The following is a 23,214-nucleotide window of genomic DNA, read 5'->3' as shown; positions in this document are numbered from 1 at the left end:
GAGTGGCACCCTATTATATACTATTTAAAGACTATAATAAATGCTAAGCTAAATTACTACATCTATAATAAAGAAATGCTGGCTATTATCTCTAGCTTTTAGCACTAGCATATATAGCTAGAGGGAACCCCTAAGCCGATTAAGGTAGTTTTAGATTATAAGGCCCTAGAATACTTTATAATAACCAAGGCCCTTATAGCCTAGCAGGCACGCTAGGCGGATACCCTATCTTAGTTTAACTTCTTAATTATATATAGACTAGGCGCTATAAACCGTGCGGACGCTCTTATAAGGCGTAAGTAAAATCTAGATAACTAGACGGCTGCGAAGATCTTACTATAGACCCAGACGCTACTATAACCAAAATACCTTAACCCCTAGATACGGGCAGAATTAAGCACGGACTCCTTAGGCGCCAAGATATATCCTATTAACTCCTCTAAACTTAACCTTATTAATAAACTACTACAGGCTAACTAAACAACCCCCTCTCTATAGGAATACCGTAAAAAGGTAAAGAACGTTATTAGCCTATAGTCCCTTAAAAACGGACTACTTAAGCACTAGAAATAGTTAGTAGTAGCTAAAAAACAGAACTTATAGACCCAGCTTATTGCCAAAGCTCATACCTAGGTCTTTACGGCCTACCCTAAAAAAAATAAAACCTATAAGATTATTAGTAACCGCTACTACTAGCCCGGAATAGTTATAGATATTAATTATTATATACAGAACTACAATAGCTGCCGTAGATCTATAATTCCATAAAATAAGACCCTAGGACTATTAAAACCTCTCCTAATACCCAACCGCCCCTAGCAGTATATCTCTATAGACTTCTATAAGCTACTAATAGACCGCGACGGATATAATATAGTTATAATTCTAGTTAACCGCTTTAGTAAGCGCCCGTTCTTAATTCCCTATTATAAGAATATTAATACTAAGGAGGCGGCCTAACTATATATCTACTACGTCTACCGTATTTACAGACCACTAGATACTATTATATCCAATTATAGCCCGTAATTTATATCGGCCTTCTAGAACGAGTTTACCCAGATCCTAGGTATTAGGCTAAAGCTCTCTATAGCATACTACCCCCAGATAGACGGCTAGACGGAGATTATAAATTAATATTTAGATTAGAGACTCCGGCCTTTTATTAACTACTTCTAGGATAACTAGGGCAAACTACTACCCCTAATAAACTACGCCCAGGCAACCCTACCCTATAACTCTATAGAATTTGCACCTATCTAACTAGAAATAGGGTATTTACCCTAAATAAGCTTTAACTAGGATAGACCAGAAGGACCACAGACCGTACGCGAGAAACTATCTTATAAGGAAGCCTAGTAGTACGCCAAGCGCTTAGAGGAAGCCTAGACAGTAGCCTATATAAATCTAAAAAAGGCCTAAAAATTAATAGAATAGCAAGTAAATAAGCATAGGCGCGAACCTGACTTTACTATAGGCGATATAGTCTAGGTTATAATAAAGAACTAGAAGACGGAATAGCCTAGCTATAAGCTAAACTATTAGATAGCGGGACCGTATAAAGTCCTTAAGAAGATAGGTAACTTATACAAAGTAAAGCTCCCAGATTCGATTAAGGTTTACCCTATTTTCTCGCTAGATAAGCTATGGAAAGCTATAAACAACCTATTGCCTAAACAAAAGAACGAACCTCCCCTACCAATTTAAGTTAATGGCGACAACAAATAGGAAATTAAAGAAGTACTAGCCTGTAAACTAGTAAGGAAAACGCTAAAGTACCGCGTTAGTTAAAAAGGCTATAACCCAGATCCTACCTAGTACCCAATATGGAACTTTATTAGCAGTCCCTATAAGCTTTAAGAATTCTATAACCGCTACCCTAATAAACCAGAACCCCTAAAGTACCTAGACAAGTAAATAGAGTGCTAGTATAGCGAAGATAATAAGCTACCGGAAGAATATAAAGATAAGAATGCCCTATAAGCATAATACGGACTATAAAGCCTAAGGGCAGGCTTTTGCGGAGGGGGGGGTAATATTACGGCACTAGCAGAACTTGGCAGAACTTCGCGGTTACGTGACTAGAGGACCGCATAAAAGAACCCTACTTCGACCGGCGCTGCTCTTCTTCTCCTTTCCTTTCTCTAGCTTTAGATCTTCGTTTATAGACTACCAATCGTACAGGCTTGCGCGTCCCTCTTGCCGTACTCGTGCCTCGATTGACTAAGTCGCTAACAGAATGACGCCTAGAAAGAACTAGGTTTCGCGGTTTATTAAGCGCCATAAGGATAAGATAAAATTAAGCTATTTAGCCCCGGCTAATATAGCCCGCAAAAGGGCTAATAATTTATATTAATACAAGCTCTTTTACGAGTTATTAGGGGAGAAGTTTAAAAAGTATGAGATTAAAGTGCATAATATATATAATATGGATAAAAAAGGCTTTCTTATTAGGGTACTTAATAAGGGCAAGAGAATCTATACTAAGTTAGAAGCAGTTTAAGGTAAGCTTCTTAGCGCTAGTTAAGACGGTAATAGAAAGTGGATTACAGTAATTATAAGTATCTGCGCTAACGGAATAAGCCTCCCCCTAAGCCTAATTTATTAAGCTATTTCTAGCAACCTTTAGGACTCCTAGCTTTAAGATTTTAACCCTAAATAATACCGGGTCTTTTTCTTATCTACTATAACGGGTTAGGCGAATAAGGAGATAGGATTCTTATAGCTTACTAACCTCTTTAATATAGAAATAAAGAAAAAGGCTAGAAACAGAAGATCCTAGAGGCTCTTAATATTAGATAGGCACGGATCTTATATTAATATAAAGTTCCTTAACTAGAGTTAATAGCATAGGATATTAGTAACTATATTTCCGCCTTATTTAACCTACTAACTATAGCCTCTTCTCTTCTTTTAGCACGTATTATAGCTAAGAACTTAATAATCTTATTTATAAGAGTTAGGGCCTCTCTTCTATTATAAAACGCGATTTCTTCCGTCTATTTTAGGCTGCCTATAATAGGGCCTTTACTAGAAATAATATACTTAGTAGGTGGGCAGATACTGGGCTAAATCCACTTAATCTACATCGGCAAAATATTGTCCCTTGTAAATGACCTCAGCTGCTAGAAGTTGGCGTCGTTGGCGGGCCATTAAGGGCATTAACCAACTTGATAAACCAGCCTATGTCGAGTTCATTTGACACGCAGCCTGCGCGCAGCCTGCGCATAGCCTGCGTAACCTGTGTAACCTGCGCAACCTACACAACCTGCGCAACCTATATAACTTATAATTTTAGATAATAAAGGCTACTTTAAAGCCGTTTATAAGGCTAGTAAGGTAAATTATTATTTTAGATAATTTAATATAATATAGCGATGGTTTTCTTCTACCTATTTACCTACTAACTTACCTACCTGCCTACCTACCTGCCTGCCTATCTACCTACCTACCTACCTACCTACCTGCCTACCTGTCTGTCTACCTACCTACTTACCTACCTACTTATTTACCTGCTTGCCTGCCTACCTATATTAGTGTTAAATTTAGATTTAGGGGAGGGGTCGGCCTAATTAAAGGCTCTGCTTTATTTAAATCGTTTGCTGGCTATATATTTAAACGGTAGTTGTCTAAGGTGCTTTCCTAGGAGGCCTTAATTTAATTTAGTGACGGGCTAATATTAAAGCTCTGGTTCAATTCGATCAATCGATTAATTAAATCGTTTGTAGTATTCGCTGGCTGGTTGTTCGAACGGTCATCGTCTGGTTCTGGTAACGGTCGTCTAGCTCTGGCGACGGTCGTCTGGCGACGGCGACGGTCATCTAGCTCTGGCGACGGTCGTCTAGTTCTGGCGACGGTCTCTGGTTCTGGCGACGGTTCTCTCCTACCTGCCTACCTACCTACCTGTCTGCCTACCTACCTACCTACCTACCTACCTACCTACCTACCTACCTACCTACCTGCCTGCCTGCCTGCCTGCCTGCGTCAGTGTCTAGTTCAATTCGGGGGAGGAGTAGGCCTGATCGAAGGCTCTTATTGATTCGAATCGTTCTCTATAGCCGTTCGCTGGCTGTACATTCAAACGGTAGTCGTCTGGGGTGCCTCCCTAGGAGGTCTTAATTCGATTTGGTGACGGGCCGATATTAAAGCTCTGGTTTAATTCGATCAATCAATTAATTAAATTGTTTGTGGTGTTTGCTGGCTGGTCGTTCGAACGGTCGTCGTCTGGTTCTGGCAACGGTCGTCTGGTTCTGGCGACGGTCGTCTGGTTCTAGCGACGGTCGTCTGGTTCTGGCGACGGTTATCTAGTTCTGGCGACAGTCCTCTACTAGCTGCCGTTCTGGTGCCTCCCTAGGTAGGGAGAATGTAAGGAAAGATGGGTAAAAAATAAGGTGGCTACAGAGGTATACGTGGCAGAGGCACGTGTAGGCTATCGGAATATAGCGGGGACCCGGTACAGAGCTTCGTGTAGAGCCTCCGTACGCAGAGCTTCGCGCAGAGCCTCGTGCAGAGCCTTGTGCAGAGCCTCTGTACGTAGAGCTTCGTATAGAGCTTCGTGTAGAGCTTCGTGCAGAGCCTCGTGCAGAGCCTCTGTACGCAGAGCTTCGTGCAGAGCTTCGTGTAGAGCTTCGTGCAGAGCCTCGTGCAGAGCTTCGTGCAGAGCCTCGTGCAGAGCTTCGTGCGGAGCCTCGTGCAGAGCTTCGTGCAGAGCTTCGTGTAGAGCTTCTGGCAGAGCCTCGTGCAGAGCTTCGTGCAGAGCTTCGTGCAGAGCTTCGTGTAGAGCTTCTGGCAGAGCCTCGTGCAGAGCTTCGTGCAGAGCTTCGTGCAGAGCTTCGTGTAGAACTTCGTGTAGAGCTTTGTGTAGAGCTTCGTGCAGAGCCTCTTGCAATTAGCATATAACTTAAAAATAATATATTATATTACCTTAATTGCATATTAAGGAATGTATAAGTTGGTTAATTGCGTATTATTTAACTTTTAAATATGTTAAGTTAGTCAATTATAGGTTAATTGCGTGTTATTTAACTTTTAAATATGTCAAGTTGGTTAACTGCGTGTTATTTGACTTTTAAATGTGTCAAGTTGGTTAACTGCGTGTCATTTAACATTTGAATGTGTCAAGTTGGTCAACTGCATGTCAATTACGCGAAACGCGCTTAACAAAGTCGACTTGAAACCCAGCCTGCGAATATTTTCCCGATGTAGAGGTTATTTTTAGCGCTATTAAGACCCAATAAAAGTAAGGCAAAATAGCCTCTTGGCCCTTATTAAGGGACTTAAATACCTTAGCCCTCTTAGTAAGCAATTGGAGGAAGGTGTGCAGGCTTCTACAAGACGTAGTTAATAAGGTTATATAGAGCCGCAGGCTAAAAAGCTTAAAAATACAGTTCTTAAGCTTACCACTAATATTACTCTCCTCCGCTTAGAAAATAAGGGCCTCTAAAAGGCGTTTAGTAATAAGAAGAAGAAGAGAGCTTATAGTAAGCCTCTTTTTAATAAACTACGTGCAGAAACTAACTGTAAGGCTATATTCTTTAGCCCCTTAAAGATCCAGCAAGTAATAGAGCTTTAAGAGGAGCGCAAACAACTATAACACTAAGAGGAGGTACGCCGACAGGATAAGAAGATTTAGAAGCAACTTATAAAGGAAGAACGACAGCTTGCGATAGTATAGAGGAAGCAGGCTAGAATACAAGCCAAGGTTTAACGAGAGAAGGAGGTAGCTAAAAAACGCCGCTAGAGAGAGGAGGCTATAAACGCTCGCGTAGTAAATCTATAGCTTTAAAACGACCTTAAGCTAATAAGAAGAGGTAGACGGAATAAATAAGCTTCTAGGCAATTTCTTATTGTTATTTTAAGGGTCGCAATTAAGGAGATAGATGGAGTGGTTATATCCAGGGCTACTCGCGCTCAACACTAAATTTAACAACTTCCTACGGTCGGAAAATCTTATACAATAGCTCATTCGGATGAGGAAACTTAGTAGATTACTACATCAAAAATATAGACGATTTTATCAACTCTATGTGATTCTACGGCCTCAAATCGAGGCTTGGCAATAGTTGATTTTGGTGTGCATTAAGTGGGACCGTGCACGGAGGGGGGAGGTACCCTAAGACACTGGCGGATTTCGTGGGAAAAATAGAAAAACCAGAGAGGCTAATAGAAGTTAATTATCCGGAGCTTACAAAACCTTTTAATTAGTCGTAGCTTAACCAAAGTTCAATTATTGTACGTTAAGACTAGAGGCATTATCATAGGTGAAGCTGCTCACTCGTTCCTTCTATCCCTTAACACGCCGTTTCGGGTCCATCTGGTATCGACAAGCATGAACCAGTCAGAGCTTCGGAAATCAATAGCCGTGATCGAATATTCAAATATTTTAATATTGCTTGAATTCCATAAGAAATTGATATATACGCTCAATCCTTAGAGTTGAGTTGCTCTAGATGGGGCCCAAAACGCTTATCCTTTCTACGGGGCGGTATTTAGCGCGCGCTGCAACTAAATGAAGTCCTTGGCGCACGAGGACGCCTTTTCCAATCCTCACTGTCGCGTGGTTTACAAACAGTATTTGGTGAGAGATCTGATAGAGCTTTCCTTAATCCTCTATGTTGAACCTCGCTTTTTCTGCTAACCTCTATGCAAGCAGAACAATAGCGAGGTTTTATCCATAGCTATATCCGTCTCTCTTCTTTGTTATTCTTTCTCTCTGCAAGAGGATCATGTCCCTTTTTGGCAGAATCAGATAGCCCACCCGCTTGGTCGGGGTGGTGCCTTTGTATATGCCGGCTTAGATGGTAGTTGCTCCGAAATCCCTTGTTGCCCCCGATGCAGGACAACGTAATCGGTGATCCGGGAAATCGCGGGAGTGCTGGGTTGCATTGCTTTCGGAGGCAAAGGTTATATTGCATTTAGTGTGGGGGCAAGTAAAGCGGTTTGGACTACGGGTTGAGTTAGTAAAAGGGGAAACCTCTTGACAACGAGCGCGGTGGAAGTGGTGGAGACATACTCCGCGGGTGAGTTGTTGCGGGGCATGTCATTCTTAACGACACCACCCTTTATAGCGGGCCCTTCGGCCTGCGGGGCCTCCTGCATTTCCTGGAGCCAAGTGATAACTTGCTCCCAGTCTTTTTTGTCGTGGAAGAATTGGTCCACGTATATCTCGGCCTTTTGAATCACAAGCTCCCATAACTCCCTTAACTCAGGGAATTGTGTGCGAATGTAAGCGATGGCGATCAATGTATCAAAGAGCCTATGGTCCAATCTCCCTTCAATGACAGACTTTGAGAAAGATGGCTTTGCTTCCACAATTTCACGGAGTTGAGCTGTAGACAATGAAGAGAACTTGGCCATTACCACAGTCCTCGTAGAAGCAAAATCTCCACCAAGGGAAAACGCGCCGCGATAGTCTTGATATTTGATAAGGTCAGAGACTATGACTGCTCTGGCACAGTCTGTACGCCCCTGGAGTGACCGCTCGGAAACGACAGAGGAGAGTGTTCCACAGGTATCGAAATCGCCGCTTATCGAGTTTTTAAAGGTCGGCGAATTCAAACTGCCTACCGCACAATTAGAAAAATCCTCACAGCGCGGTATATACTCGAATGATTGTTGTTGAGCCGGCAGATCGAGGGGTGCACGCAGTGTCCATGGGTCCTCTTCTTCCTGAAGGTAGTTTTCAAGGTCGTTAAACTGCCCACCTGAACTCGTGCTAACTTCTCCATCCTGCTGTGCTTGACTGATAATTTCCGCAGACGCGTTCTGCATTCGATCCGGGTAAGTCAGGCCAAATGTTACCTCTGGTGGAGTCAAAAGTGAAAGTGAATATCCATGCATTTTAGGAAGACTGAAAGACTCTTCAGGGAGTGGAGGAGCGGGAGGCTTTGTAGGGCAGTTGAGAGAGAGAGATATTTTAGAGTGTGGGGGGGGGAAGACCTTGTAGAGTGTGGGGGGGGGAAAGACCATATAGAGTGTGTGAACAAGGAAGGCCTTTTAGAGCATGGGGGAGGGCTCATATTAGGGAGGTGAAGGTCGTCATCACGCGCGCGCTTTACGCCCCAAGGTCTTGTCAAGTCCACTAGTTCGGAGCGCCTAGGCTTGTAGCGTCTTGTGAGGGTAGTGACATGGTCGGTCTCCTCAACTGCCACGAAACTGGTCCATTTTCCCGTCACGGACCATTGTATCCCAATGCGTTCAGCTTCGGCCTTCACAGACGTATCCAAAGAGCTCGATCCTGGGACCTCGCCACCCACGGCTTGGGATGAGTGAAGCCAGCTTTTACCGCTCTCCAAGTCCATCATCGCCGCCCTTGCCGCGAGATAGTGGATGGTTGGAAATGTAGGCTCGCAAACTTCCACGATCAACTTGGCGTAGACAACGGGATGATTGGGTGTGACGCCTTTGATAGTAATTGATTCCATATCAGGGCTGTTGTCGTTATCGAAAAGGGAGAAGACGGAGGAGCGAGCGAATGGGTGCAAGGGAGGAATGCGAAATGGTGCCTGAATATATGTCGGTCGAGAAGGACAAACCGCAAATGGGTCAGCAAAAACACTAGCGGTCGCTTGAGGCACAGTCTGAGTTGCTAATCCTTCTCCGGAGTAATGTACCTCACATTCCCAGCTCGCGGGCATAAGGGCTCCTTTCAGCATTTGAATTACCCTCGATTCCCAGCGACCCTGTGCATCGATGGCAACTATCTCGGAAAATCCCCCACCATCTCGCCCAATGCCCTCTACGAGACGGTGAGAAACGGCATCGCCAATACCAAGCGCGAAGAAACGAACGGCTCCCTTGGACACTGTTCGAGTTTGCTGAATGAATTGCAGCGTCCGTTCGGTGTTCCAGACCTCGCCATCGGTAAGTAGGATTATTTGAGTCGTCAAGTTATCCACTCGTCTTTGTACTGCCTGCTGCAAGGCCGGCAAAAGCTCGGTCCCGCCCATGTTAGCAAGAAAAAATTGGCCCACGTGCTGTGTGGCAGAGTCAAGGCTATCCTGAGAGTACGGTTGCGACTTCTCCCAGAGCGAGGAGAAAGTGGAGCCAAAGGAGTAAATGTTGAAGTGGGACCGCTCAGGTAAACTCTTTAGGAACACAGCCAACGCGTCACGCAACATCTCGATTTTTCGACCACCCATGGATCCTGAGCGATCAGCCACAAAAATGATTTCACCTGAAAATTCTGCCGTAGATATGTGGGATGAGAAGAGATCTTTGGGGCATAACGTGACCATTATGGCCGAGTGACCTGGCTGCTTTTCAAGAAGGGCGCGAGATGCCACGAGCGTGGAGCTTTCTGCAAGGATCAGAAGGACAAAGTCTCGTCCAAGCGTCGCTGTACGATCCGAAAGAGTTGCGCGAGCCTTTTTGGGATCATATTCTATATCCGTGGGCGCAGAAGCAAGCGAGGCAAACGTAGGCGCGGGTAATGACGAGCGTGCAGCCCCTATCTCAACAGAGATGGGATGCGTACGACTTTCCAGCTTGCGGATAGGTATCGTTGCAGTCACATCAACAGTGATCCGGAGTCCTTTTCCGCCCAGAGTTGTGTCGGGCGAGAGTCCAGATGGTGGTGCACCATACCTCGGCGCAACGGAGGTAGGAATTGTCAGTAAGACTCCTTCGCCTCCAATGTCTGCTTTGAGCTCATTAATGTAGGTAATTTCAACCTTCACGGTTGTCCAAGGAGGGATGTTGCCCAAACGTGTCTCGAACACTTCTGGTGTATGCTCTTCAAGCAACGCAGCGACCTGTTGGTCCACGATTGCCTTGTTGAACTCCGCTTTCGCCTCCTCCTTGGGCTTGATTCGGCCCTCAAGGGCCTTTTCTTTGCCGATATAGCAACGGAAGGCTGTAACAGCAACCCCATCATATAGCGGAAAAGTGTAGCTAGCTTCCTTGATGGCAATGTCGGAAGGGTTGGAGAAGGTTTGTGTTAGGCTACTTCTCGCTACTGTTGAAGTTACAGAGACATCAACAAAAACCTCGAGTAGCGGGAGGCAGCGCAGAACCCCTGGCTCCTTTGTTGTTGTCGGTGCCGGTGCACGCGAAGCTCGGAAGGTCGGAAAGGGAGCGGAATTGCTGGGGCCAAGATTTTCCGTGGGCTCCGGTCGGTCAACAAAGGCAGCTCGAAGTTCATTGAAGAAAATGCCAGAGGGAAGACGCTCAAAGTTCAGCCCTTCACGATATGACGCAAGCGCCATGGTCGGGAGACGGAACGGTACAGTTTTCTGGATGCGTCCGCCTGCGGTGGGCAAACATACTTATGAGAATTCCACTTTGCTGCGCCTCGTTGCCTCCTCAAAGTGGTTCGCAGGCGCCTTGCACAGGCCCGTGAAAGAGTGCCTGCTTTTCAGGGGCTCAGCCCGTTACTACTCTGCGCCATTTTCTTATTCCTTTGGTCTTCCCAGCACTTTCCAGAGCCAGCGACTTTGTTTGATATTTTTCGATAACGAGTGGTGTCACGGTATCGACAAAGGTGCACGGACCCTAGTTTGACAGGCTAGTCTGGATTTCAAAAGTCTTCCAATCAGTCATCCTATCCCTCGGCGGTGTCCAAGTGCTCTCAAGCGTTCTAGTCGCATATTGCACACTAAGATTCTTTTCGGTTCTCGATATTCACGATGGTATTCTCAATTTCTATTGGCGATGCCCTCATGTTAGCAAAGATTGCTTATACTCTGGGACGAGCCTTCACTTCGGGACGGAACTCAGCTCCAGCAGAGTTCGTGGAGGTCCAAAATCTTCTCTACACTCTAAGCGAGTCTCTGAAGTTGCTCGCCCGAGATTTGCCCGAGCGGTCAGAGAATGGACTCCTTCAGAGTGAGGGCAAGCCAAACATGGCCGAGGATGGAGACACCATCTTAGTCCACATCGTTGCCAATTGTCGAAGCACATTGACCTATTTAGAGGGGTTTGTGGGCAAGTACATGGAGCTAGACAGCGGTAATCCGGTCGAGGCAAGCGCACGAATAGGAGAGAGGTGGAAAGAGGAGGTTCGTAAAAACTGGAAAAAGCTCCGCTGGACAACTGAAGGCGGAGGTCTGGAGAAGTTGAAGACAATGCTCAACGCACAGATAAACGGGCTCGATCTTGCGTTATCAGCTCTCAACCGGTGAGATTTGCCCTCATGGAATCAGCAGGAACAATGCTGTCCTAACATCGCGGAATTAGCCATCATGGCAAGATTGTGCACGAGCGAGTCGACACAATGCACACGCAGCTGGACGAAATTTACCAGTGGTTCGCAGCAAATCTTAAAGGCTGCCGAGCCGCCTACGCCTCAGAAACTCGAGAGACTGAATCATCAGATGGGATGTCTGCACGGTCTTTGAACTTTGTAGTCTATGCTCAGTTACCGGGCTCAACTCAGCGCGTACTCCTCTGCCCTAAAGGGTCACTTAATGATCTGCAGACGCTAGATGACAAAGATGCCGGCGGTCGAACCATACTTGGCTGTTGCTGTGCCCCATCCACGTCTCTGTCAAACTCAGCTATGCGTGGCAATGTACGACCGCACTCATGGCAGCTTCGGTTTTCTTGTAATTAACCTCCGCCCCGCCATTCTTTAGTCAGCGCTGACCTTCAGCTAGTGTTGCCAGTCAGCTTTCTCATTTGCTCTGCTGAGCCGCATGGTCATAGAGAATACCAGATATACGCAGCTTCACCAACCTCGAATGTTCCTATGTTAGTCTACATCACGAAATTAGCTCCCACAGGTACACCTAAGTCCGAAGAAACCCAAACCATTCAGCTTACGTCCTTTAGACTTGGCCCGTCTTGAGAACTATGCCAATGAGCTCGCCGCTCTTCAGGCGGCACATCACGCGAAACAGGGCCTCAGCTCCATGCTACTTCATCCCTCACGTACCAATTTTGGTGAGGAGTCTATGTCGATCCTCGCCATGAAGACGTAAATAATCGTAGACAATTCCAATCTACTCTTAAAGCTGAGAATCTTTGTACAGAGACGTAAGCGATCTCATCGACAGCCTCTTGAGCCTTCGCTTCGTCGCGAACGGACACCATTTCACTCAAGGCCGAGTTGAGTCGTTTCAACTGCTCCACTTCAAGTCACTCCCAACGAGATACCTTCGCAGTACTTTGCATGAGGCGTGCACTGGCATCATCTATCAACAATATGCTGAGCTTGTCCTTCACTGCAACCCGTCGTCTTCCAGTGCGACGCGATACTTCGTACAGAGTAAAACCTCATTATCATTGTTACCCTCAGGTGTCTGCCAGGAAATTTTCTGGGTATCGCCCAGAATCCACCGAGCGTTTAAATCCAACCCAGTTTGAACTTTGAACAGCACTATACTCGTTTATTCTGGCCAGCCTGCATCTAGCGCCAATCGTTCGACAGTATCTGACTTATTCAAATGCTCGTTGGATCCTGGTTGATCTTCAGATATTCCCTTGCAGATCCTTGATTGCTACAGCACACTAACTATTGACACAGTCGAATACGATACGCCAATCAAGCGTGGAGACAATCCTCAAGTCGCCAATCTCGGTGACGTCCTATGCGTTGCTGAGGGTGACCACGACGGAGCGGAATCAGTCCAACAAATCAAGTGCTCTGCACTTGAGCTGGAGTTCCTATCGATGTTAGGTTTGTCGCCCCACACTAGCGGTGGCCTTTGGCATACTTACGTGGATTGTAGCAGTGGAAGAGTTTGTAGACAGAATTAAAGCAATGCAGCGAGAGCTCTTCATCCTATACCTCCAATATCCACGGTTGGGAGAACAAGTCGTATATCAGAGGTTCGTCACTCCACCCGCATCAAGTAAACAAGGAACAAAGTGCTCAGTCAAATGTGTCAGACCTATCGGCGATCTTATGGTTCGTGACTTCTATCTCACCGATGCCGGAATGAGCGTCATTCGAAATCCGACTACTGGCATGTATCGCTTGATCCTTCTTAATAAATTGCATTCGGTCTCAGTCTGTTTTGAAAGTACGCAAACTCTTTCGCAGATCCTGAAGTCGTTCATTAGCGTCTGACATGCGGATGGTGGTAGATATTGCCTCAGGCTCTCTCGCCGCTGCGGACTCTCTAGCTTGGTTTATTCAGATAGACAGCGAAAGCACGAGTATCGTGAAACAGCCTGCGGAAGTAAGCTTCACGCTCTCTACACTGGGTCAGAGTATGCGGTCCCCCTGCTTCTGCTTTCGCAACTGCTAACGGTTTTCTTTTCTTTAGCCGCCCCATTGTTCCAACAGGACCAAATCAACGAGCCTGGCGTAAAAAGCCCGGCCGTCGAGGAATGTTGAATATTGAAATACTAGGCAGGTCCGAGTGACGGTGCTCCTCTGCATGCCCAAAGAGGCTATTACTGCTCTTAACCCGTCGAGATCCTCAGAGGAAGTGGTCTGTGCGCAACACCGGAACTACAGTCAAATCTCTTTAGTACGATACGGTTTGTTCGGCCGAGCGTATCGTAATACCAATGGTATTGTTATATAAAGAGTCACGTGTGGGGTGAATAAGCAGAAAAATGTGGGGTTTAATACCTAAAAAGGCTTAGGATGTCTACCTCGCGGGCCAAATAGGGCCCTCTTCCATACAAATTCTCTACTGGTTATACCGATATTGGTGGTAAGTGCTAATGATATCGTCAAAAGTCAGATTATCGTAATATTACACCAAAAAAGGTTTGATCAAGGGGTGTAAATCGTAATACAAATGATATCGTTATATACCCAATATCGTACTAAAGAGATTTGACTGTAAGACTACGCGTGCTCTATATAGAATTCAACCATTAGTTACACCACCATCAGTATTTGTAAAATACCATTCCGCAGGAACGACGATTTATGGAGACCTGATATTGAGCGACTCAACTCCAAAGGTTGAGCGTATATATTAATTTACTATGAAATCAATAGCTTTGTATTTCCCAGTATAGTCATTAAATTCAGCTAACCTAATTGGCGGACTCTTATCGATAACATGAGGATCAATTTCAACGGGTTAAGCGATAGTGCCGATAGTACCAAGGCACTGGCACTGGGCCTTGTAAGTTTACCAGAACTTATTTCGTGTGGGACAGGCTGACAGCCTTTACTACGTTGAATCCAACCGCTCGTCAATTTTCGCCAGGGAGGGTCCAGATAGCCCTTTTCATGTGCCTGTCTCACAGCGCAACTCTGTTGTAGTGACGCTCTTATCTCACAGGAAATCCTGTATCTCTTGATTGGAGCAGACGTCGGTGTTGTCATTCTTGCACTTCTCAGGCAATGGTACAGGTCCGAGAACGCAAACTAGAACCACGGAGCCGGACGAGACGGTTTTAAGCTACAAGGTAAGACGCTTAAGTCGATAATCCCCCTACGTAGAGAAAAGCCACTAATACTTTTCATGACGTTACAGTGGCTCGCCGCACTCCTAGTCCTTTCCTATCGCCCCCGTCACAGTTCAGCTGCCTCCAACCAGGCCTGCACAAACAGTCATCGAGATCCCCGGCAGTGAACATCCTTGGGATGTGGAACTTGCTGTGTGATCGATCGGGTTCAGTTGTCAGATAAAATTACATTTCAGTAGCCGCTAGCACTACTCGCGAAGCCAGAATTGCAACGGGCTAGGCTTAGGGCTCGGGGTGCAAACGTAGCTGGACGACGTACGGTCAAGGGAAACCAGCTGTTGTATATTGTATATCACTTCTCCTTTGTAGCCATTGTGAACAACTAATCCAGACACCTAATGGAGTCCCTCGAATCCAGCGCAGTCTATTTGTCTTGACCTGTTGAAGCTCCTTCTGCGCGGTTTTAAGGACGATCTGTTGTTCCTCGCGTTCTTGCTGAATTACGTGTAGCATCCTCTGGGCCTGTTCCTCCAAGTGAATGATCTTTTCGGCCACCTTTCTGCTTTCTGCTTTCTTCTTTCTTCTTTCTGCCGTTGCCAGTGCTTTCTATCAAGGATCAGAAGAATCAGATTTGGATATAGACGCGGAGATTTATCGGTTACAAAAGGGTGAAATTTAATCTATTCTAATTGTATATATTTCTAGATACAGTGCCAATATATTGGTCTGTGCACACGCGAGCAAACACCACACGATCGCAATACCGTCATCAAATTCAATTATTTACTACATTACAATACAACGCTCGTTTGGCACGGAAATTAGTGGAAATCGAAGGCCGAGAGTAGAGCTTTCAGATATATAAAGAGCTGGAATCCTTAGTGCAGTAGAAGTAGAGGAGGAGAAGACTAAAATCGCGGCTAGATACCGCGTTAGTCGTCGCGTTACCTATATTACAGTGGTCTATTTGGACTGGAGCGGCGTGGATCCGGCGTGGAGCGCCGTTGGAGCGCCAGTTTACGTTTATCAACCACAGGAAAGCGCTAAACCTACAACTGATAAACGTAAACTGGCGCTCCACTCCAAATATATCACTGGTTTATAATACAATCGATCGATGCTTAAATCTCTACTAAGACCTAGACAGCCTAAAAAGCTTACTCAACGCTGGAAGCGTCTACTTCTTTAAATTACACGTAAGAATCATTAAACCGACTACGCAGCTCTTAAGTATAAGGTTATAAGGGTTACCGTTTAGCATAAAACTTTATAACGTCTATTTAAAAATACTATATTACCAATGCAAGGGATAAAGTAGTTCGCTAAGAAGAAACTAAAGCTATCGCCAGCGGTAGCGGTAGCTTAATTAAGGTATCTTTAAGCTTAAAAGTGTAAGGGATTCCTTTAGAGACGTATTCAGTTTTCTAATAAATATTCCTATAAATAAGGCTTAGGAAGAGGCTTATCTAAGCCTTTTAAACGCCTCTATAAAAGTAGGATTATAATTTTATTATAGAGGGATCTAATAGAAAGGATCTTACACAGATAATTTATACCGCTTTTTAGTACGACGGCCGTTTAGAGTTAATATAAGGGGACTTTGCAGGCAGGGAGCTGTGAAGCGTGATCGTAGGAATAAGGTAGGTTATAGGGGAGGCGAATCCTTAAGGGGGTAAGGCCTCTAGGATCGAGGAGACTATATACTATAGGCACTTGCCTTTGGCACGTAACTGACGACCATCTAAGGGGTATCCGAGGGTTGTGTCGATCGCAAAATCAAGAATGAGAAGTCTGTCTATTCAAGGTGACTCTAGGAGCCCTAATATACATGAGGTAGCGAAAGACTGACGTCGATACTGACGACGATTTGAAACTGTTACGTCATTGCTACCTGATCGACAGGTTGCCATAAGGGCAGCCCAAGGTAACCCTGATAATATCCTTTACAGTACCCCCTCCCTTCTTGCGATCGGCCCCCAATCGCTATTATCTTATAATAGAGAGGGAAATTATTATTAAAGGCTCGTCTTAGAAGGGGTTTAGAGAGATATTTATTAGTCTACCGCCGTATATATATAATCTAGCTATCTAACCCCTACTCTAAACCCCTAAAAAAACCTTAATAAGGAAAAATATAGCTAGAGGAAAAGATATAAGAATTACTAGAAGACCTATTAGAGGCCTACTAGATATATAGCGGTGACTATCTAAGTTAACCTAAGGGTTTTTATAGTCTATAATTAATTATAAGTATTATAGGTAATTTAATATTCCTAATATAGTTCTATAGAACCTTTAGTATAGGATTTAGTATATAGGGCTTTCGCTTACCGTCTTTAACTACTAAGATATAACCAATAAATAAGGTTTAGTATATATACTTTTAAATATGGTAATCCTATACTAGTAGAACTATGTAATGAGTGGTAGGCGAGTTATAGAGCGTTATATAATGATATACGCAGTATATGCGAGATATGGATTATACGTACGCATAATATATGTAACGCGTATATTACGTACAAAGGGATTTCTTAGGCGTACGGTTGTGCATTTAAGGACCCGAGGTCCCTACCGTAGATAGTTCTCTTTGTAGTGATTCTTAGAATATAATCAGAGTTAATCTGTTGGGCAAATACTCCACTAGTTAATCTTGTTAAGACTTGTCTACATATATACCCAGCCCATTTACTGAGCCACCGTAGTATATCCTATAAGCCACGTAACAGTATTGATTTTATTGGCTGGTCCTTATCAATAACGTGTGGACGAATTCTGGCGTTACAAGGGATATAATTGGGGGAGATTTAGTTTTCTTTTGTCTCCGCGGCCGCCGCAATGTTTAATAGCCTACGTAACGAGACGTTAAAATCATTGCTACACGTACAGAGACGAAGAGGCTAAGTAGGTAAAGTCCATATTGTCCGCTCCATTACTGTAATGGTAATGGTCGAGAGTCAACATAGCTGTGTTAGAAGTCCATCAAGCGATAACAGCATTCCACCTACCGATGAATCCAGGAACCAGGTCCCCAGCAAGCCTATCCACTGTCCACCAGCCCCTAGAAGTAAGAAAGTCATGATAGTAAAGCCCACCCTGACCCACCATTTTGCTGCTCTATTGTGTAGAGCTTGAACCATATCACAGAAACCTTCACAACTCTCCTGCAGCCCCTTTCAATCTGCTTGGTCCAGCAGTATGATTTTAAAAGAGAGTTTATTCCAGACGGAGTAATCACAAACACAATTCCAACTTCGCCAAAACACGCCACACAGGGCCTTTGCATGCAAGCATTAGCTCTATGAAGGATAGCCTAGAATTCCATGAAGAGGTGTTTGTGTCTATCACAGTCCAAATGTTAGTGGATGAAAGCGCTGGTGGTATGAAAGTATAACCACAAGGTTACTTACGGATCATCGCCCATTTGCCCATATGCTTCAGTTTCCTCAGGGTACTTATCGAATTGACTGGTATCACCAACACCTGCCCTGACAGGTGGTACGTACGGTGCATCGATATCTTTCTTTTGCAACCGCTCCCAGGTAACTTCGGCAAACCAGGGATGTGTCATAACATCCTTGCTCCCACCATGCAAGTTACCAAGCCGTTTGGTCAAATCCGGGGTGATGAGTTTCTGCAGGAGGTCTTGAGCGTCAGGGTGAATGTAAGGGGGATATTTCACGCGACCCTTCAAGATGTTTTCGTAAATCTTCATTGGTGATCCGCCATCCCAGAACGGAGTAAACCCACATAGCATTTCAAAGATGAGGATTCCGAGGGACCACCTGGTGTTACAGTAAGTTGCTGTCATTTATGTGACGTTCGAGGGTCTCGACCAAGAACTTACCAGTCGACAGACTTATTGTAGCCTTTTGATGCAACCACTTCGGGAGCAAGATAGTCTGGTGTTCCGCACAATGTCCAGGTAATATCGGGCACCTCCTTGGCGAAACCAAAGTCTGTGATCTTGAGATGGCCATGGNGATCCAGCAGTAAATTTTCGGGCTTCAAGTCGCGATATATTATGTTCATTGAGTGAAGGTAATCGAGCGCCAGAGTTACTTCCGCAGCATAGAACTTTGCTACGGGGTTAGGAAAACGCTACTGCGAATCAGCTTACAAGACGTTACCAGAGCGCCCAGCATTGAATTACGAACCTGAGATTTGCGCAACAGGCTGAACAGCTCACCACCTTCAACAAAATCCATAACCATGTATAGGTTTTTAGAGTCTTGAAACGTTCCCCACAAGGTAATGAGAAACGGGTGTTTGACTTGCTGCAGCATGCGCCGCTCGTCATTGGTGTGCTCAACCTGCTTCATCTTGACGACTTGGGCCTTTTTCAGCACCTTGACGGCGTAATATCGCTGATTATGCTTGGACTGAACCAAGTGTACTCTACCAAAGCTGCCCGTTCCCAATGTTCTCTGGATTGTGAAGTCATTGAGTGTGTATTTGCCTTTGGTGGACCTCACAGCTGACTGTGCGCCCCCTTGGGAAGAGGCACTAGGCGTTACGGTACCTCCATTTGCGGAGTCGGTCTTTTGTTGCCTTGCCTGCTGGTTGTATGATTGAGGGCCAGAGGTGGTATTGGACGGGTGGATGAGGTTCTGTATGCTAGGGACGTTGTATTGAGACTGTTGATAAGGTTCTGGAGTAGCTTGCGGGGTCGCATACGGCTGGGAGTATGCTGAGGGGTTCATGGGATCGGCGGACTTTGGTGGAGCCGTCGACGCTTGAGTGGATTGCGATGCGGTAGTCGAGTCCTGCGACTTGCTCGCGAACAGCGACTCAGAGGTGGATTTAGAGACTGTGGGTGTCACGGGCGATGTTGTTTCCTTGATAGGAGACGTTTGAGAGTCTAAGTCTCTGGAACCCGACGAGTCCTTCGTCCTCTTCTTCTTCAAGAATCCGAGGGTCGGCATAGAAGCGACCTTGAAGGAATGTACCCAGCCCTAGCTTGACCTAGGTGCCGCAGCAAGCTTCGAGCTTGGTCAATCTCGATTGTGGAATGCGCGGGCGCAAAGTACTAGCAATAACTATGTTGGTGGATAGGAATTGGAGTGCGGAACGATGTATTAGAGAGCATAAGGATGCGGGAGGCGATCAAAGAAGTGGAGAAGGGGAGTTGGCTTTAGGTTGAGGCTGCGAGATGGATAGCACTGCGGGCAGGGTGGGGCAGGGAAGAGAGCTTAATCATAAGGGTCGACGGGCATTGAGGAATGCACGCCAGAGCGCAAAAGTCAAAGAAACGCCAACTTCAATCATCTCTTTGGGAAAAGCAATGCGGCTTTATCTGAGCAGGTGATAGTTTGGTGTAAAAGCCTCGCGAAAGCCGCAATGCCTGCACTAGATTTGTTGCTACTGTAAACAGATTCATTTCATCGTCTCAGCACGAATGGGCTTGCGTCATGCCCACAATAATCCTGTATCCCAGGCTTAAGACCTTGCCATCCCCAACGCCATGGAGCCCATGAAAATCCAGACCGCCGCCAAAACCCCTACCTAGTACCCAGTTCGCAACATTTCTACAGATCCTGCGCTTGCTTTACAATCTCGTCTGCAACTTGACTTTCCTCAGCAACTGTACCGCTTTCATCTGCCATCGTCTCAGCCTGCAACACAGGGCTGCTCCACGTCTCCAGATCCAGGCCACAGATCTCCATCCTGCGTTGTCTAAACGTCTCATATAGTTTTTCCCAGACAAATCTGGCCTCTTCGTTTTTCGGCCTGATCCGGACTCTGTCATAGTAAGGGACATCGTATTCCGGACCTGGTAATTCAGGATCCGAAAGGCGCACGTACGCCGTCGCCTCGGTGAAGATGGTGGAATTAAAGCCTTCGATCGAGTTGCGCAGCGATGTCGATTCGTAAAAGAGATTGCCTAGTGACATAGACCAACTCGAAAGCAGTGAATCAGGCACAGGGAAGGATTTCCGAAAAAGATCCAGATCGGTCATAGGCTGCGTCGAACGGAGTTCCCTTAATCGTGAATAATTCTCCGCAGAAGGATGGATGAGAAGGAGTGATGTCAACAGCTCTTTCCTTTCTGCATTGGCAGGAAGTGCAGCAACCGGCTCTGACTCGGAAAATGCGAGAAGGGAATCCAGCGGCGATGCATCGAGCAGAAGACCTGGAGAGGAGAGATGGATGATTCTTTCATAGTCAACTAGCGAGAACAAACTCGCAAGTGAGTATGAAGAGGGTAATGAATCTATTCGCATGGAAACGGTAAGTTAGTAACTGCATCCTGCAGGCAGAAAGCTTGCTACTCACTATCAGCACCTTCTATGATCGGCTCCATTGGCATCAAAACAACACCATATCGCCTAGCTGCCATCCTCAAAAGCCTCCGACTCGTTCTCAAGTATGGGTCCACCACTTCGCCGGTCGCACCTTCCAGCCACGCACGCGGAAACAACAACACCCTCTTTGCGGGGCTTCTCAGCCTGTACAAATCTCCAAACAGCATCATTGCGCTGCACACTTCAACATGCTCCTTCACTAGCTGCACATAGCCCAGCCTACTCCAGTCGATGGTTTGCTCTGAGATATATTGGTCGAAATCGGCATCAGAGCTAGGCCTTCCGCCGACTGGTCTTGCCCACTTAACATTGAGATTGAGCGGGGCAATTGATGGCGTAGGTGCAGTTAGTGGTTTGGGCAAGCGGGGTTTGATTGCGGCTTGTAGGCTATGTAAGGTTTTTTGTTGCAGGACATATCCTGAGAGAAAGAGGAGTGAGGTGAATGTAAATACTATAGAGAATAATCAGCTTCCGTCTATCTTCCTCAAGAGCAGTAAATGTCAATAGACTTGAAGAAGTCTGTACCAATTGTGGAGGATATGGCCATAGAGACCTGCCCTCCTGTGAGAAGCATTTTTTACAGCGAATAAACGTGAACAAGAAGGATGGTGTGACTTTTCTAGCAGGTGTTATACATGAGAAATGCAATCGCCAGCTCGTGCAAATAAGGCTCCTGTCTGGTAAAACACGGTAACATCTTGCACGGATAGGGCTGAATGTTGACATGCATGGGTCGTTGGGAGGGCGACAATCGATATCATGCCTTGGCATTTGTGAAAAATTACAGAACTCAACTCCCAACCGTAGGACCTCGATCTAATACGACAGCTTATACTTGCACGCGTCTTTACGCTTTACACTGAAGATATTTCAACAAATTAGCTAGTTTTTCGCGCTCAACCAACCTTCTCGGGATGTCCACCCACGCCGCCGACGCGAAAGCTCTGCTGGACGAGCGTGGATACAGTGGTACCCTAATCCGCGGCCAAAATCCCGCTCTACTCTTCGAGAAAGCTGTCCGAGACCGCATCATCGAGTCATACTATTGGAAAGAGCAATGCTTTGGACTGAACGCCGCTACGTTATGCGACCGCGCAGTTGAACTTACATTTGTCGGCGGTACATACGGAGGCATGGGAAAGCCTACACCTTTTTTATGTCTAGCCTTTAAGCTACTACAACTAGTACCAGAGAAGGAGGTCATACTTGAATATTTGAATTTTGGAGAGGACGAAAGTGGTGATGAAGACCGGGACAACGAGAATGGCGAAGGACAAGATCAATTAAGGGGGAGAAAAGGCGAATTCAAATACCTTCGTGCGCTTGCAGCGTTCTATATCCGGCTTGCATGGGAACCGGTTGAGATTTACCAGACGTTAGAACCGTTACTTTCGGATTACCGTAGACTGAAGCGGAGGACAAGGGAGGGTTTCACGCTGACATATATGGATCAATTTGTGGATGATCTATTGACAAAAGATCGTATGTGTGCTACAAGTTTATGGAAGCTACCATCAAGAGCAAACCTTGAAGATTTGGAGATGCTGGAACCTCGAGTTAGTCCATTGGGAGATGAGATTGAAGAACTGGACGCAGACGATATTGATATGGAGAATGGAAACAATGGCCGTGATAGTGAGGACGATGTGGAGGAAGTCCGGAGTGGATCATCCGTAGACAGGTCAAGAAATGAGAGCGAGGATGATTGATTAAATCAACAACTACCATATGTCAGAAGAGCGCGCATACAATATGCGCAACAGTACCGAGACTGCTAAAATGGCCAACAACATATCAGCAGCCGCGTCCCAGTACGGTCGGCATAGTGCTCTGTATCAGCTTGCTCTACCATGGTCGAAAAGCAAATCTGGCTCCATTGCATCAAGCGGTGGAAGTCCACAATATATTCCTATTTGGTATGAGAACTCTCGCTCATCTCAACGTACTGTTCCGCGGTCTGATCGCCGCTCTTAAAGCCCTTGTCCTAACTCGTCACCCTACAGATTTCTACGAAGGTCCGAACATATCCTCGACAAGCGCGTGATCTTCTAGTGAATGTCCTCTGCAACTACGCCATAGAAGATCACTGACCCTATCATACTTGAGCGCTGGTGGATTTGACTTGTAGTTGTACACTGTCAAAATCTCAATTCCGTCCGCCGTCTTGGTTATTTGGGCCCTCTGATAAAGCTGTAATCCCTTGCTAGTTCTGATCGAACTGCGAAAGGCCTTGAAACTGCGCTCCTTCCCGTCAAAGATGAACTGAGGATGAAGGAACTGGTGTATGTTCGGAAATTTGCCGCATTTCTGAACCGAAGGAGATTCCCCATACTCAACGATTTGTTCCGATTCATAGTCGCCCAGTTGTCCAACCAAGTTCAGCTCCTCGATTCCGGCATACAGGCAAATGCGCCCTCAAGAAATTTCTAGTGCATATAGCCCTAGTGTAGCGAAGACGCCCAATTATCATGCTATAATGGCTGATCGCGGTTTTTACAATGCATTTCCGCACATGTTTCAACATTAATTTCGTATAACAACATTGCATTATATGCACATCCATATATTCTGTCATTGAAAATACGGTGCGGCTGTT

The 23,214-nt window shown here is 45.7% G+C and overlaps 6 protein-coding genes across 6 annotated transcripts; 2 read left to right on the top strand and 4 right to left on the bottom strand.

Moving 5' to 3' along the window:
* Positions 1-7,811: 7,811 nt before the first annotated feature.
* On the bottom strand, positions 7,812-10,205 carry K441DRAFT_541239 (uncharacterized protein; the record flags this gene model as incomplete). The annotated part of the gene is made up of 1 exon (XM_067642636.1): positions 7,812-10,205. One exon carries the CDS (start codon positions 10,203-10,205, stop codon positions 7,812-7,814), a length of 2,394 nt encoding a protein of 797 aa, XP_067508485.1.
* A 210-nt stretch (positions 10,206-10,415) lies between these two features.
* K441DRAFT_254331 (uncharacterized protein) lies at positions 10,416-13,577 on the top strand. Its single transcript, XM_067640793.1, has 10 exons — positions 10,416-11,116; positions 11,176-11,543; positions 11,595-11,720; positions 11,770-11,914; positions 11,970-12,205; positions 12,464-12,616; positions 12,669-12,768; positions 12,829-12,962; positions 13,027-13,152; positions 13,209-13,577. The coding sequence occupies exons 1-10, from the start codon at positions 10,626-10,628 to the stop codon at positions 13,277-13,279; spliced, it is 1,950 nt and encodes a 649-aa protein (XP_067508484.1). The 5' UTR covers positions 10,416-10,625; the 3' UTR covers positions 13,280-13,577.
* A 3,418-nt stretch (positions 13,578-16,995) lies between these two features.
* K441DRAFT_254270 (uncharacterized protein) lies at positions 16,996-17,539 on the bottom strand. The gene is made up of 2 exons (XM_067640792.1): positions 17,322-17,539; positions 16,996-17,163 (listed from the first exon to the last, which is right to left on the bottom strand). The coding sequence occupies exons 1-2, from the start codon at positions 17,451-17,453 to the stop codon at positions 17,095-17,097; spliced, it is 201 nt and encodes a 66-aa protein (XP_067508483.1). The 5' UTR covers positions 17,454-17,539; the 3' UTR covers positions 16,996-17,094.
* An 87-nt stretch (positions 17,540-17,626) lies between these two features.
* Positions 17,627-19,238, bottom strand: K441DRAFT_673958 (Pkinase-domain-containing protein; the record flags this gene model as incomplete). Its single annotated transcript, XM_067650694.1, has 4 exons — positions 17,627-17,654; positions 17,724-18,098; positions 18,161-18,414; positions 18,471-19,238. 4 exons carry the CDS (start codon positions 19,236-19,238, stop codon positions 17,627-17,629), a joined length of 1,425 nt encoding a protein of 474 aa, XP_067508482.1.
* A 603-nt stretch (positions 19,239-19,841) lies between these two features.
* K441DRAFT_673957 (glycosyltransferase family 8 protein) lies at positions 19,842-21,192 on the bottom strand (the record flags this gene model as incomplete). The annotated part of the gene is made up of 3 exons (XM_067650693.1): positions 19,842-20,527; positions 20,590-21,069; positions 21,144-21,192. 3 exons carry the CDS (start codon positions 21,190-21,192, stop codon positions 19,842-19,844), a joined length of 1,215 nt encoding a protein of 404 aa, XP_067508481.1.
* A 108-nt stretch (positions 21,193-21,300) lies between these two features.
* Positions 21,301-22,691, top strand: K441DRAFT_254249 (RNA binding protein). The gene is made up of 2 exons (XM_067640791.1): positions 21,301-22,534; positions 22,622-22,691. The coding sequence occupies exon 1, from the start codon at positions 21,533-21,535 to the stop codon at positions 22,325-22,327; it is 795 nt and encodes a 264-aa protein (XP_067508480.1). The 5' UTR covers positions 21,301-21,532; the 3' UTR covers positions 22,328-22,534; positions 22,622-22,691.
* The last annotated feature ends 523 nt before the right edge of the window (positions 22,692-23,214 follow it).

This window comes from Cenococcum geophilum (assembly GCF_001692895.1).
Source record: "Cenococcum geophilum 1.58 unplaced genomic scaffold K441scaffold_5, whole genome shotgun sequence".
Taxonomy (NCBI): Eukaryota; Fungi; Ascomycota; class Dothideomycetes; order Gloniales; family Gloniaceae; genus Cenococcum; species Cenococcum geophilum.
The sequence above is the reverse complement of the archived record's forward strand: the minus strand, read 5'-3'. Positions and strand labels throughout refer to the sequence as shown.

What these genes read in the sequence shown, in the direction of transcription:
- K441DRAFT_254270 (XM_067640792.1), bottom strand. Translation starts at nt 17,453, where the DNA reads ATGGTTCAAGCTCTACACAATAGAGCAGCAAAATGGTGGGTCAGGGTG. An exon ending in CCTGGTTCCTGGATTCATCG is followed by an intron (nt 17,164 to 17,321) that starts GTAGGTGGAATG and finishes CTCGTTACGTAG; the next exon opens with GCTATTAAACATTGCGGCGG.
- K441DRAFT_254249 (XM_067640791.1), top strand. Translation starts at nt 21,533, where the DNA reads ATGTCCACCCACGCCGCCGACGCGAAAGCTCTGCTGGACGAGCGTGGA.
- K441DRAFT_254331 (XM_067640793.1), top strand. Translation starts at nt 10,626, where the DNA reads ATGGTATTCTCAATTTCTATTGGCGATGCCCTCATGTTAGCAAAGATT. An exon ending in GGAGTTCCTATCGATGTTAG is followed by an intron (nt 12,617 to 12,668) that starts GTTTGTCGCCCC and finishes CGTGGATTGTAG; the next exon opens with CAGTGGAAGAGTTTGTAGAC. An exon ending in GCTCTCTACACTGGGTCAGA is followed by an intron (nt 13,153 to 13,208) that starts GTATGCGGTCCC and finishes TCTTTTCTTTAG; the next exon opens with CCGCCCCATTGTTCCAACAG.